Raw genomic sequence first — 14666 nt, 5'->3', positions numbered from 1 at the left:
TAGAGTGCAATTAATGGTGGAGTTCATGGGAGAGGTAATATCAGCAAATGTGCTGAAGCCCAGGGTCATGTCATCCACTCCCACTGAGCCGGGCTTCTCCCTCTCTGCACAGCTCTGCACACACCTATTCCCTCTGAGTTATAGAGACAGTACATCAGCTCTTTAGCAGGGACAAGTCTGTTTGTTCAAGTTCGCAGAGTCAAGTTTGCTCCGGCAGCGATCAAACAGAGCTGCACAGAGATGTACTCCACCGGAGGACGGAGAGGAGAGGGAGCAGACATCGATCACACACAAAAAAAAGTACGACGAAGCCACAAAAAAGTCCCCTGTAAGTCCCATATGTCCCTGTGTGAAACACACCGCCGCCAGAGGCTCCTTTTTACAGCCTGATAATGAGACATAATCATCCTCAATCATTCAAATGTGCCCCACAAGTTGGAGCTACTGAGCCCACATGGGACACACGTTTTATTCATAACACACACATGCACGCACACAGACACACACACACACACACACACAGCCCTTACAAAGTACATGTGCACTAATTTTGTAATTATAATCAGCAAACTCTTAATCATGCATCAACCATAACTACCAGATTAATGCACTGCTGCTCTTGTAAAACAGCTGATTGATGCGAACTCGTTTGAACCGAAATATCTGACGAGGACTATTGAGGACGACGTAACCCCTGATCTCCTGAAGCATCTGCACAAAGTTGAAATCATCCCATTCATGGCTCCTGGCAAAAAGATCAGAGCCTCATCTGTGCAGCACACCATGAAATAACATCTGTGATTTCTTCAATGTGGGTCAGAATCGTGCTGACTTTTTCGATTTTTAGCCAGTGAGCGTGCAATGTAATATCCTCTGTGTCACTAACCAACACCATGTTGTAGTGTTCGCTTGTTAGAGGGGATGTGAGAGTGCAAGTCCTGTCAATCACGGGTTAATAAAATTCAGTTATGGTTTGCAGTCAAAGCCTCATGGGACTTGATACGTACGTCTGACATCCATGATTGTAGTGACACAGAGCCGTGCCCACGAAATCTATACTGAGTGACATCTGCAGTGTATGTCTCACGGCTGGGTGACTCCTCTCATGGTATATGTCACTTAATATTGTGACGGGGATCATGATGTGAAATCAAATGTGATCGTCTGGACGTTTCCCCTGTTGTAAAACCTTGAACCTGAACATGAATGTCTGTTTTTGGCGAATTCACTTAATTAAATATCTAAAAAAAAAAAAAAAAAAAAAAAAGTGAACATTGCTTCATCACATGGACGTAAAAATGCAGAAACGACCAAAGATTATGAAGGCAGAGATACTGTATTTTACACTATAAACAGTCTGGCGGAACTGTAGCGATTCAATAGCAGCTTTGCTTCTGAGAAGCTTGAGCTTTCATTCTGACTGAAAAATGATTTTACTACTAATTATTTAAGGCAAACAAAACATAATACTCTCCCTCTATACAAGAGATTGGCTAACATGAGCCTATGGTCAGGTTGAATGAATGAAGTGAAGCAAGCTTGTTTTAAAGCTTGAATGGCTCTTCTATGGGCTGAGAAACTGTTCATACATAATCAAAGTTTGTTTTGGGAATCTGGGTTTGGTCCTGCTGCACTGTCAGGATCTTCAGATGTCTCTGTGGCGGCTGTGATCCCTCTCTGTCATTTGCTCTGGACTGACAGTAAGTACACGGGCTCCTGTGACTGCTCCCCTGCGGCAGCCAGCCACCTGCTCCAGTGTTTAACAGATGTGACGGCACACCAGGGCCGGTCTTAGCCGTTATTAAAAACACACAGTGTCAGGCTCCAGTGGCCACGCTCGGCGCTGGTGATCCCTGCTTTGTCTCCGTATGCAGTCTGTGTCAAGCCTCATTACAGGGGCTGGGACGAGCGGGAGCTGCATCTCTGAGTTTCTGAGATCCCTTTTTTTTTTTTTGGTAACTGTTTTGATTTAGGGGGTCTCTAACAGTGGAGCAGGGTGGGGGGGTTTTTCTTGTACAAACATTTACATGTCATTTTTCTGTCTGTATGGTCCTGGGGATGTCACACCGACACCATCTGGTGCGATGACAACATGGCTTCTTGAGTTGAGCATGATGATCATTGCAGCCTTCGATCAGAAACAAGGCTAATTAGGCGGTGGCACTTGGAAAGCTTCAGACAGGAAATGTTCCAGCGGGCTCATTTGTAAACTTCTTAAGCTCGGCAGATCAATCGTTTTTTTGGTTTAAGACGTTGTCCCTCTGCAGGAGAAAAATCGACAGAGAAAGATACAGAGAGACGGAGAGAGAGAGAGAGAGAGAGAGAGAGAGAGAGAGAGAGACCTAAGGAAAGCAAAGGAATTAGCAAACAAACAATAGCCCGATCAGTTCAGCGTGGATCAGAGCCTCAATGGCCAGCTTGTGCTGAGGCTCTAATTAAGCTCTGGTCTTGTAAGAGCCGCAGCACGGCGCCACAGCCATTACAGAGTGCTTCTGGAGAGATTAAGAGCCCTAGGACTGTCAAACAGAGTTTCCAAGGCCTCTACCTTAAAGTCCCTGACAAAAGCGGTTGAGCTTACATCTCCACATGGCGCTTACCTTTAGCTTTGAAGAAAAGACCAAGGGGTCCGCTGCTGTCAGAGGGGTCAAGTTTAAAAGGGAGCACAGAGGCCAGTGCAGCTCAGGCCTTTAATGATTGTAGTGAAAAGGGAAAACACTTATCTAGAACGCTGTGTTGGCTTCGTTTAACAGCCCTTAACAGTGTTTGATCTCCTGTACGGCTGTATTGACACTCAGTGCTGCAAACAAAAAATCTGCAAAAGTGCATTTCCTTTGAGAAAATAATGTATGCAGACACCAAAGCCCTATCTAAACAGACTGAAGTTACCAAGTCAGTCGAGTGTTTCTAATTCTGCCAGGACTGATAAAATGCCTCCAGGTAAAAAAAAAAAAAAAAAAAAAAAAAAAAGAGATGTGCAGTCTGTTGACTTTTAGAAAACAGTGCAAAACCATATTTTTCATGCTTCCAACATGGGAGTTAGAGCTAAGGTGTTTAATGAACTGGAAAGATTTCAAGTGTTCATGGATTATTAAGTCCTCGGAGAGATGACGGGGGAGAGCGGAGTGGGCGCTGCGCCAGGCTCTCTGATCAAGAGGATCTGCCTGTATTATCAGTAAGGAGGAATAAGACCTCCCAGAATCCCCCCCCCCCCACCCCCCCCCCCCCTCCCCGTGAGCTACGAGCTAGGGATGTGCTCGCACAGCTCAACGGCCACAGAGGAACACATGAAACGCAAAAATATGCTCTGCACGCTCACTGCATTGAATAGGTGTACAGTGTGTGTGTGTGTGTGTGTGTGTGTGTGAGTGCCGTGTCGAAGAGCAAGCCCTTCATGATCACCTCAGTGAGAATAAATCCAATGTTTAGTGGTTAATGAGCTCATCTCTGCCTGACGACGGAGCCGTTTTGAACTTTTTCAGGGCATCTTAGTCTCAAGTTCTCAAGTCTTCCTACCAACTTCAACAAGAAAGTCTTTCAGCTGACTAGAACCATTATTATAGCAGCTGAGACTAGAACGCTTCAAAGCATTTTAATACCGGATATAAAATATGGAGACAGTGCTGGTAGCGCTAAAAAAAAAAAAGATGTTCATATTTTGCACTGCAGATAATTATTGCAAATACTTATCTCATACACGCCGATGACAAACGGAGGAGGGTCAGTTGACAGCACAAGCCGGTGTTTCTCAGCTGGAACCATATTACTTACGCACGTGTGAAGGTTAGGTTCTACGGATCCACCGATCCAACCCTTAATTCTTTCTCTATACAAGTGACGACAACTCCACTCAGGTGAACACATAGAGCCAAGTCTGATCAGTGCTCTCTCTTCCCCCAGATTTAAAATGTGTACCACACTGTGTGGGACTCATTGCAATCACTGCATGTAAGCTAACATAGTGCCAGGAACTGTGTCTGCCATGATTAAATGAGCGCCCCTCCTAGTGGACCCACTGAATTTTGTAAAGCCATTACCAAGGCAACTGTATTTAATGTGGGCTGGTCATGTCTGGCAGGCGTGATACATAGTCTGCTGTATAAGGTCAGTATCAGAGCTGATACCACTGCATCAATACGTTCCTGATCATTCAGAATAACTGCCAAGCCTTTACAATAACCTGCGGGAGCCACATACACACAGTGAATTCAGATATGACCGGTCAGGAAGAATAAGTCTGAACTTGGCCATCATTAACCAGAGCTAGTAGTAGTTAAAGGCAATGGATGCACATTGTAGTAGGGGATATTTAATGATTAAACATACAAAGTGTGTCAGAGGGCTGGACTAGCTGTGCCTCCTCTGTGTAATGTGTAATGTGTGCTGTCTCAGATTGATCATTGTGGTATAATTGGTCAAAGGCCACGAAAAACTCACTGTTTCTCCTCATTCTACACAAACTATTAATCTCCTAGTTGTATTATTACTGTCGTTCAGTCTCTCCCTGGGTTAAAAGGGAGATAATTACATATCCAAGATACTGCCTGGGAACTGAGCTGATCAATTCTCTAAACATTTAAGCATTAAGCAAGAAAATAATCAGCAGATGAATCAATAATGGAAATAATCATCAGTTGCAGCCCTGAGGAAACGGGTGTTCCACCTTTGTAAAAACAACCCGACAAATATAATACGATAAGAAAAAGGCTCGGGTGGAATGACAAATTCCTTCCATGACTCTATTACCAAGCTCTGGAAACCAGACCATCCTTCTGCTGCACCAGGAATCATCCGTGTTCCCTCCCTGCTGCCATGTGTGGCAGCTGACAGGCTTGTTTGAGGGTTAGCAAAATGACAAGTGACTTGCGATGTTAAACTCTGCACACCCACTGTCTCTGCAGTGGCAGGTGGGAGTAACTGACCGCTGTAAGATGGGTGGGAAGTGTCTGCTAATGTAGGAGGTGCTGACAGGGAAGATGACACCGAGACCAAAGAGAAGCCAGGACAAAAGAAGCGACAGCCCTCAAACAAACATCATGTTTTTGCTGTTAGTGGTTGGTCGGGGGGGGGGGGGCGGGGGCTTTCTGACCCCACTCTTGGCACTCATAATCCATTTATTATGCCACTGCATAACACCCATCTTTTCTTTGAGACAAGCCAAAACCTTTTAGTCCTGATCAAAGCCAAAGTATTTGCAGGCACGATGTCAGACACCCCCTGTTATCTTCCCCGTGATAGGAGGGAGCTGTTTTTCGGGGGAGAATAATGAGTGAGATCCACAGAGAGCTTGATCATTACGTTCATTTAAACCAGCCACCACTGGCCACCCGGCACCCCGCGCAGCAAATGGAGATGTAATTTGGTGTGATAGGAGGGTAACACTTGGCTGGGGTCCACTGCGGATGAAAAGACAGACTAAATAATAATAATAAAAAAAAAATAAATAAAAAAAGTCAGATTTGAGCGTATTACAGAGAGCAGTCCTCAAAGATGTGCAGCACAGTCTGTCAGAGCTGTGCGCCGTCTGCTGTCAGATGGGTCAGCGTTTTCACTCATTAGACCAGACTGCTGCTCAAATCCAAACACCGATGAATAAACCAGAGTGTGTTGTCTCAATTAAGGTTACCAACGCAGCAGAGTCTGGGACGAGCAGAGAACGGCAGCACGGTCTAGGTTTTGTTCTGGTGCACCGCATGCCACTCACAGAGCAAATGATCTACTAACGCTTTCTCCACTGAAGGAATACACAATAAATCAGCCGGCTACGTCTCATCCTGACTTCAATATGAAAGCTCTTTCTTTTTTACATTACAGTCTACAACCACTGATGATTTTGAGAGCCGGAGAAAGTGGGTTCACACTGAGTTCATCTGAGAGCCGAGAGGTGGAAGATGGTTCACTGCTTTGAAAATAAAGAACTTTTTTTTCATTTTCGACATGAATCCACCAACAAAAACACTTCAGAGTTCAGTTATCTTTTCCACATAAATACGACATAAATTCACACATCATAAACCGAGAGCATATTTTGAATATCAGGACAACTAATGGTTTTTATAATTGATTAATCCGTCAGTTAGTTTTTCAATTAGAAGACTGTGAAAAATGTCAATCACAAGGTGCGTTTCCATTCACCTGCTTAATGTGCGATTTGAAATTGTGAACTTAAAATGGACTAATGGAAACACTGTGACGTGGCTTTTCTATTTGACAAAGTAATATTTCACAAAATTGAAATGGAAAGATTTTTCCCCATCTAGTTGTGATGCCTGCTGTATCATTCCCCAGGGAGCCAGTTCCAACTGAGAGCAAGACTGCTGGAAATCCTTTGTCATGTTTAAATTGGAACGATATCGCGAGGGGAGTAAACCCAGCTTTATTCGCATTAATCACTGGAAACAGACCATTCGCAAGTATCTTTTGTTGACTTTTGCTTCTATAAGAAATGCTTCTATATTGTGCAAGACTGCGATGGAAACCCCGCTACTGTCTCCAAAAGTCCATGCTTATGTGTTTAGATTGACTAAACCAAAAGATATTCAGTTTACAACGACGTAAAACAAAGAAAAAGTAACAAATCTTCACATTCTAAAAGCTGGAGTCTGTCAATCTTTGTTCTTTTTTTTGTGATAAATATTGATTCAAGTCTAGTCAGCCAATTAATCAATGAATTGTTTCAGCACTAATCAAGTATTGTTTTACAGAAACTTAAAAAACAGAAAAAAAAAAAAAAGATGAATGACAAAACCAGTCCTGCTCTGTCAAGTGAAAACAGTCATGTGTGTTAATGGTGCATCTATAAACACGCCTGCTCTGTTTTCTTTGCTGGAAAAAAAGAGAAGAAGAAGTGCAAAACAGGCAGCGGAGTGTTAAATATAAACTTTAGTGAAAGTCAAACAGGGGTTAAAGCTTGGAAAGCTCAGAGTCAGCATTCAGTTGACAATGAGGAGGTGGGCAGCAATCGGCACACACTAGCAGACACATTGAGAGAGCTGTCACCTCTTCATCAACGAGTCGGTGATGCGTCATGTCTATCTAGAGTGGGTACACGGTGTGATAAGGGGCGGATTGGACAGCCCCCCCCTCTTCTTTAAGGCCAGCGCGCCACCTCTCGCTGACCCCTGTGGCCAGAGTTCAGGCTGCTCAGCTGCAGGAGCTCCAGCCGGCGACAACTCCACTCCGCTTTATTTTTGTTACTCTAGTCCCACTCAGCCGCTGACCCCCAGAGAGACACATCTCACCAAGTCAGAAAGCTCCATGCAATACGGAAACAGAGACAAAGCACAGTCAAACAACGTAACAGTGAGTGAGTGAGTGTCAGAAACTCTTCCTGAGGCTTGGTCACAGTACCTGGCAGACTTCATACAGTAGTTTATATTGCTCCTCGGGCTTCTGCAGGGTACAGAGGCTGCATCCCATGTTGGAGGAGATCACACCATCCAGGCTCTCCCTCCAGCCACTCAGGCAGGAAGAGAGAAGACGCAGATATTTTCTTCTTCTTCTTCTCTCTGAAGTGTCTGCTCCGTGTCTTTTCTTTCACAGCCACACAACCACTTTGGCTGACAGGATTGACTTCCCCCCAGCTTGTGGCTGTATCTCTCCGCTTAGCCTCGTCTCTCTCTCTCTCTCTCTCTCTCTCTCTCTCTCTCTCACACACACACACACAGTAGTGCCCCCCCACACACACTCCTCGCCTCACATGCTCCCTCCCCTCTTCGTCACTCTCCAGCCTTCTGCTGAGCTTACGGAGGCCGGTGCCGGAGCTCAGCTATATACACCCCCCTCATGTTTATTAAGCAGCCCCTCGTCGATTATTCATGAAGAGGGGTGGGGGTGGGCTTACTCATGAATGGGGTAGGCTGACATCACGCAGGATAAAGTCTCCTTAATTAATAAGCATCATTACATCCATTGTGCAGCAACAAGCTGAGTGATGGAAAGGCTTTTCACTTCATGACAATATGTTTCTCTCATGGGGCTCTGGGAGCTTGTTTGTTAACACTTCCAGACTTTTAATTTGAAATCCGGCTCCATATGCATGAGTGCTACATGAAGGCATTTATCTATGACAGCGGATTAAGCAGGAAATATTTGTGACTTATGCGTCCAGAGCTATGCACTGCAGCTTTGTCGCAGCATACCCTTTCCATGCCCCAGTTAAATTAGCACTTTGTGACCTCTGGTGTACTAATCCAGAAGAACGAGACAATGTGCATTCTTTCCTCATGTATTTCTCTCTGAATACACAGAGCCAAAGCCAGAAAAAACAAATAAACCAGATAAATATTTATGCTGGCCCTCCCCAGTGCAGCCAGACAAACTTTACCCAGCGGAGCGTCTTGTGCATAGCGACACACAGCACAGTTCTCTGGGTCCTTCATGGTGTCTCTGCTGCCCTGTGTGCAGACCGCGAGTATGGCTCCATAAGCCAGAGCCTGGCATCTGTCCTGGTGTTTACTCTGGTGCCACACAGCCACTCAGAGATAAAAACACCAGGGGTGAAAATGCTGCTGCTGGTTACAAGCTGTGGGTTTGTGGAGGTCAGAGTTAGAAAATTTTATACGCATTTCCACAGGCAGACAATGTGACAGAGAGGTAGTGTCACTGCAGTGACTGCAGAGTGCAGGAACCCCCCCCCCTTCATGATTTGATGCCACTCTCATTGTGAAATACAAAGCATTGGTTCAATTTAGTTCATACTGCTAAACCACATACCTGGATAGATATCACGGCAGGATGGGGTGGGGGTGGGGGGGTGGGGGGGTGGTCCTATGGGAGAACCCTGACTGCTGGAGATAGTGGTATTTCCTCCCACCAGATGTGTCCACTGATCCTTATCTATCGGCACTTCCACAGCTCCAGCACCAGTCCAAGACAGCAGCATTATTACCAAGGCTCAAAGGTTTCCAGTCAAATGTCACGTAAATTTTATGTAAATTCTTTCAAATGCCATTGAAAGCAAAATGTAAATTTTGAACAAAAAGGTCAAAACTATTAGAAAAACCAACCAAGTCAAGTAGACTCTGCCATATTTCATACTGTGCAGGTGAAAACAAAAACGTGCATCCGAACAGTTACTGTCCCATAAAGCACAACTGAATGGACTTGCATCAACAAAGGCTCTATATTCATATGAATTATGATTATGATTAATTCATTATTATGCCACAGGTTTTATGGCATAATTCATGTACTGCCAAAAATCCCTCCTGCCTCAAAGTTATATACCATTTTTATTCCCTGATTTTTAACCGACATAAAACACTTGGATGGAAATTCGGCTAATGAGATTTCACTGTCCAATTTAATCTCTATGTTTGTTTTCTGTCCAACTGCTATTAACCAAAGGCTGCGTTCAAATAAATCCCCCTCCCACAACCTTAACTTAACTGCACAGAATACTGGACAATCTAAAAAAAAAAACAAACAGAGGAGAGATCTTAAAATAAGATCCTTAAGGCAGAAGAAGCGATGGTGACAAAAAGCTGCCTCGGGCAAACTGCAAAATATCTGTGCGAACTTAACAATCATTCATAATTACTGCGGGCTTTGCTTGTCTGGGCTTCAGGCTCAAACTTTCATCCAGTGTAGCATGGAAACTAATTCTACGCTCACATTAGTCGAGCTGTTGTGCCTGGGGCTGGGATCAGTGGAGAGTTTTAGCCGGCGCTCTTGCCCAGCTAATCTTTCTTTCACACTGAGATTATCCCATTCACTAAGTCAAAACGGAGACAGTGCTCTGATATGAACAACTGAACTAAAGGTTATGGCAGCTGTGGCCGAAAAACAAAAAAAAAAAAAGAGTGCATATTAAGGAATAATCGGCAGCAGTAAAACACAGAGCACAGGACCTGTTCGGCCACAAGCAGCAGGTGAAGTGTCCACAAACTGTCCGTCATTGTGTTCACAGATTTAATTTAGTCGTTGCTGATTAAATTTCTTGCTCTCGCTGGTGACAAGACCGCTCTCCTCCGTCCCTGTGGTGTGGGTTGATCTGGGTTCAGCAGAGAGAAACACACACTCTTCAGCTCTGGTTCATTACTGGTCTAGACGGAGGTTCCTATCTCAGCGGGAGCGAGACCAAACGGTAATAATGTCATGCGGTTTGTTATAATAAACATCAACATTTGTTTTTTTTTTTGTTTTTTTTTTAATAGAGACGAGAGGGCTAGAGGTTACCGCATCCACTCTCAATTAGCAATGTGGTGCTTGGGTCCTGTGCATTTGATCTATGCTTGGTTGGATCATTCATATTCATAGGGACTGCCTGGTGTTGTGTCTGCGTCCCACTGGGCCCAGTTTAAAAGTCATGGCTTTAACTAGAGCCACAGTGGGATCAGGTGGCGATTGCTGCGGCGTACACTGTTCCTTTGCGGTTTATAACTCCCTAACACGTCGTCTTCCCTCCCTCTGAGCTCTTTATGCAGCTCGTATAACTTCAAGACTGGACAATTTCACCTGAACGTCTTCTACAAAGGTTACAGTTACTACCTGTGCTACGGGTAACAACTATTTTCATAATTTTTTCAAATGAATTGATTCATTGTTTACCCAGAAAATGCTGAAAAATGGCTGTCACAATTCCCATAGCACAAGGCAGCGACTTCAAATTGCCTGCAGACCCATTGTCTGAAACCCAGAATTTAACCCAACATTTAAAAAGCTACAGAAAGCAACAGTGTAATTGATAAATGGATTAAATGACTAAAGGAATAGTTTGACATTTTTGGAAGCAAGCTTACCTGATATCTTGTCGAGAGTTAGATGATGATATTGATCACACTATCATGTCTGCACAGTAAATATGAAGCTGGAGCCGGCAGCCGGTTAGCTTAGCACTAAGACTGAAACAGCTAGCCCGACTCTGTGCACAGATAACTAAATCCACCTACCATACATTATATCTCATCTGTTTAATCTGTACAAAGACCGAAGCATAAAAACATAAATTTACTGTTTTATGGGAGTTATTTGCTGGGCTATATATTTGCTGGGACCAGTTGCTGGGCAACCAGCGGAGTTACTGGTCCCACCTGAAAAACAGCCTGGGGTAAACTTGTTGTTTTGGTGTTTGTATGGATTATTATTCAACTCTATGCAAGAAAGCACCCATTAGCGAATTCCCTAAATGTCAAATTAGCCCATTAATTGCCTATCTGAAGATTTACAGTATGCGACTAAAGAGTAATTGCATATACATGACCCTCATTGTCCTCAGACCATATGATGGTATCACTGCAGACCCATTAAAATTGACATAACCTGACCTCAACATTTCAGCTGGCCGCGTGGCAAAACGGCAAGCTATTTATCTCCACATCGTGGGACGGCAGATCTCAGAGATGAGAGCGAGGAAAGGAGGTCTTAACAGGGTGTGGAGACAAGGTCTGCAGAAGGTGACGACATGGCAACATGTGAAGAATAAGGACACCGATGGCTGAGAGATAGCGCAAGGAAAAGGTATGATGTCCAGGTCCTTTCACACGACTCTAATGCACCGTCCAGACGACAGGATGAGGGGAGACTGGAGGGAGGAGTGGTGCAAGATGAGGAACGATAGAGTGATGGGGAAAACTAAATTGGTTACATATTGTTGATCCATGAGGAGAATGTGGTGGTGTGGCTTGTGTGGCTTGTGTTTGCCGTGCAGCTTGGGTTGCCATAAACAAACAAATTTGACCGGCTAATTAAAGTTAAGTCGGTGGGACTCGGGGTGATACGACTTCAAATCATGAATTTTCTTAGTCAACAATCAACAGGTTTGGCCCACCACAGACAGATATTAGAAAACCTCCACTGAGCTGCTTTTGGCCATAGACCCCCTCCATTTGGCTCTAGCTTCAGCCCTCATATCAGCCCTCTAATCTGTAGAGGATATGAGAAGAGGAGGGAGCTACATTGCCACCGTGTTAATGGAGATGCCAGATGAGTGAGCTGGAGCGACGCGAGGGAGTGAGAACTAACACGAGGGATGTTAAAAGACGACGTGAAGAAGACAGACACACGAGACGAGACGGGACGGGGGGGGGGGGGGGGGGGGGGGGGGGGGGGGGGGCTGAACACACAGAGGATGGAACGGGACAGAAGCAGAAACTAAACATGTGGAGGAGTTAAGAGTCTCCGGTTCCTCTCAACTGTACCGCTGGGACCCGAGCTCACGAGGATTAATGTGTATGTGGGTGCGTGTCTGTGTGTGTGTGTGTGTGTATCCACCTCTGAAACACTAGGCTGTGCATAATTTATCAGACAGCTGTCAGCTTTGTACTCCTATTTACTTTGCGAGCCAGATCCCGAGCCAACAGAGACCCCAGCCAGCAGTGATGACAGCCCCCGAAACAGTTTAATTGGAGACTCAAACAACTAATAATGCCATCTCTATCACTTCAGTTTAATTACCTAAGTACGAGGGGATGCTTAACAAGACTGATGTGCTAAGATGCTAAGATAATGCCCCAATGTATATCGCTGGGTGTTTCTGGGATATAGCTTTTGTTCTTTTTGTTAACAGAAGATGTAAATGTGGAAACCTTCTTTCTTTTTTCGAAGCTCCCCGAGGCTGTTTCCCATTATCAACCGCCTGGCAGTAAAATGCACATAATTTCGCTCTTGGCTGTATAAAATCACCTTCACTTTTTGGAGTTGGGATAAAAACAGCTTCAGGCATTTGTTGTGGTGAAATCACTGAGGCGGTTTACACATACATTACGACACAGAAGCCATGATCGTTTTTTTTTTTCTTTTTTTTGGGGTATGTGTTCACCAGAGTGGGATCTCTGCCAATGTCTGGGAAGAGTCATCACTTTCCTAAAGACGATCTTGTCTAGTTCTCGACGTACAAAACAAACATCACCCACAAGGCAGCTTTCTGGCTTTTATAAATGACTCAGTGCCAAGTGGATGCCGACGTGGACAGAATGGAATTAAGTGTAAAATGAATTAGTGGTGGTGAAGACTGACTAGCTCTTGCAGTCATCCTCTTGGCTTGGTCCCCGGCTGACTGCCCTGAAACCTACCACCACCTGTGATATGAGAGACCTGTATTTAGCTCCATAATAGGGCTAGTTAAATTACCACCTAACCTTTGCTATAAAAACGTCTCCACTACTGTGTGATGGTCAGGTATAATAAAATACTATTTACAGCTAATTATCCAAATGCCACGACATTCCTGCAGAAGGTAACTCATGGCGCTTGTCAACACAGTTATTAGGCGGGATATTAAAATGAGTTCATATTTCATCCCCCTCTCCTGTGCTGAGAGCAGGGCTCGATGATGTGACTGCACTCCATGGTTCCCTGTAGGGCTCTGCCAACTCTGTGAGTCCACACAGAGTTCCTGTCACCAGCTAATTCCCCCGTGCCTTCATCACTCCTGACTGCTCCAGCATGTTGGCAGCCAAAGAAAGCCTCCAGCTACACTTGGTGAGTGCACACACACTGCTGGTACAGTAGGCAGAGCTGGGAGCTTACAAAGTGATATGGCTCTGGACCGAACCTGTATAGACACAATCAGATAACCTGGAAGAAAAGGCGTAACGAGTATGGACTGCCTTTCATTTTTCAAAGATCATATTTTACAGCATTAGAAGTATATTTGTGAGGCTGGCTGTGGCTCAGAAGGTAGAGCAGGATCATTCATTCAATGACGGATTGGCGGTTCACTCCTGTCCATTGCAGCCATTGGTGTGTGATAAGGGGTGAATGAAAGGCAAATTGCAAAGAGCTTTGGATTAAAACTTTAGAAATTCAACCCATTCACTTCACCCCCGGATTAAAAAACTGGACAGGAAACTTTCTGTTGTGCTGAGTCTTTTGGTTTGGTAGATTTGGGGATGTGTCAGGAAGAGATCAAAGTTGAAGTCACACATGGGGGGGGGGGCAATACAGAGATTAGCCCCTGATGCAAAACATCTGGGTGATGCCAGGTGCCTTCACACAATATGGAACTTTGTCATCCATCTTTTTAACCCATATAATAAAACTCGAACTGCCTACATCAAGGAAATAGCAAGCTGGCCAGTGCCAGAGGAGGGTAATATCAAGCTAGATGGCTACTATAGTCACCAGCCTCAAAACAGGACATGGCATGGGTGATTACAGAGTCCAGTCCTTAAGTGATGGGTGAATTAAATTCCTCCGGGTGTGCCAGGGAACAAGAGTGAACTCACAAGGGATAAGCTCCTCATATCAACATGCAGGACAGGGTTCATGGTAGGCGATGGTAGCACTTCTTACCTGACTTCTCTTGAAGAGTTCTGCATCTTTTGTGTGTCTTTGTAATCATGAGGTAATTAATCTGACAAATGGGGATATGTGACTGTACTTTTGTACAGCAGGTATCTTCAAAGGCAGTCATGGTGTTGCACACAAAAAGTGACAGAAGTACTGTAGATGCGTGAAGAAAGAAAGAGGAGCTTGACAGCCTCCACACCTCCTCACACCTTGCCAGTCGCTGCGTGAAGCGTGTGTGTGCTCGTTGGAGTGTCGATTTTCAGAAGTTTACAAAAACTGTCGGGCAGAAAAGGTAGGGGCGTAGAGCTGTTCAAGAAATCACACGAGCACTTTGTTTGAAGCAAATTGAGCTTTTAGGAAACTGTGACGCTTTAGTGCCAGGTTCTTGTTTGGTTTTCCGTTGTACTTTACAAACCAGGACACTTTAACCTGCAATA

General features: G+C 44.6%; 1 protein-coding gene across 3 annotated transcripts in view; it reads right to left on the bottom strand.

Moving 5' to 3' along the window:
- pdzrn3 (PDZ domain containing ring finger 3) overlaps nucleotides 1-14666 on the bottom strand; it is a 97402-nt gene that overhangs the window by 15011 nt on the left and 67725 nt on the right. Inside the window, exon 1 of one of the 3 annotated variants that reach the window (XM_022745422.1) lies at nucleotides 7348-7416. The exons of the other annotated variants lie outside the window; for them this stretch is intronic. Coding sequence (XP_022601143.1) covers nucleotides 7348-7416 — 69 coding nt within the window. Of the gene's footprint in view, nucleotides 1-7347; nucleotides 7417-14666 lie in introns of those variants that run through there. 3 annotated transcript variants of the gene reach the window in all.

Source organism: Seriola dumerili, unplaced genomic scaffold (assembly GCF_002260705.1).
Source record: "Seriola dumerili isolate Sdu_G_001 unplaced genomic scaffold, Sdu_1.0 BDQW01000088.1, whole genome shotgun sequence".
NCBI classification, from domain to species: domain Eukaryota; kingdom Metazoa; phylum Chordata; class Actinopteri; order Carangiformes; family Carangidae; genus Seriola; species Seriola dumerili.
Note: the sequence above shows the minus strand (reverse complement) of the source record. Positions and strands in the feature narration are given on the sequence as shown.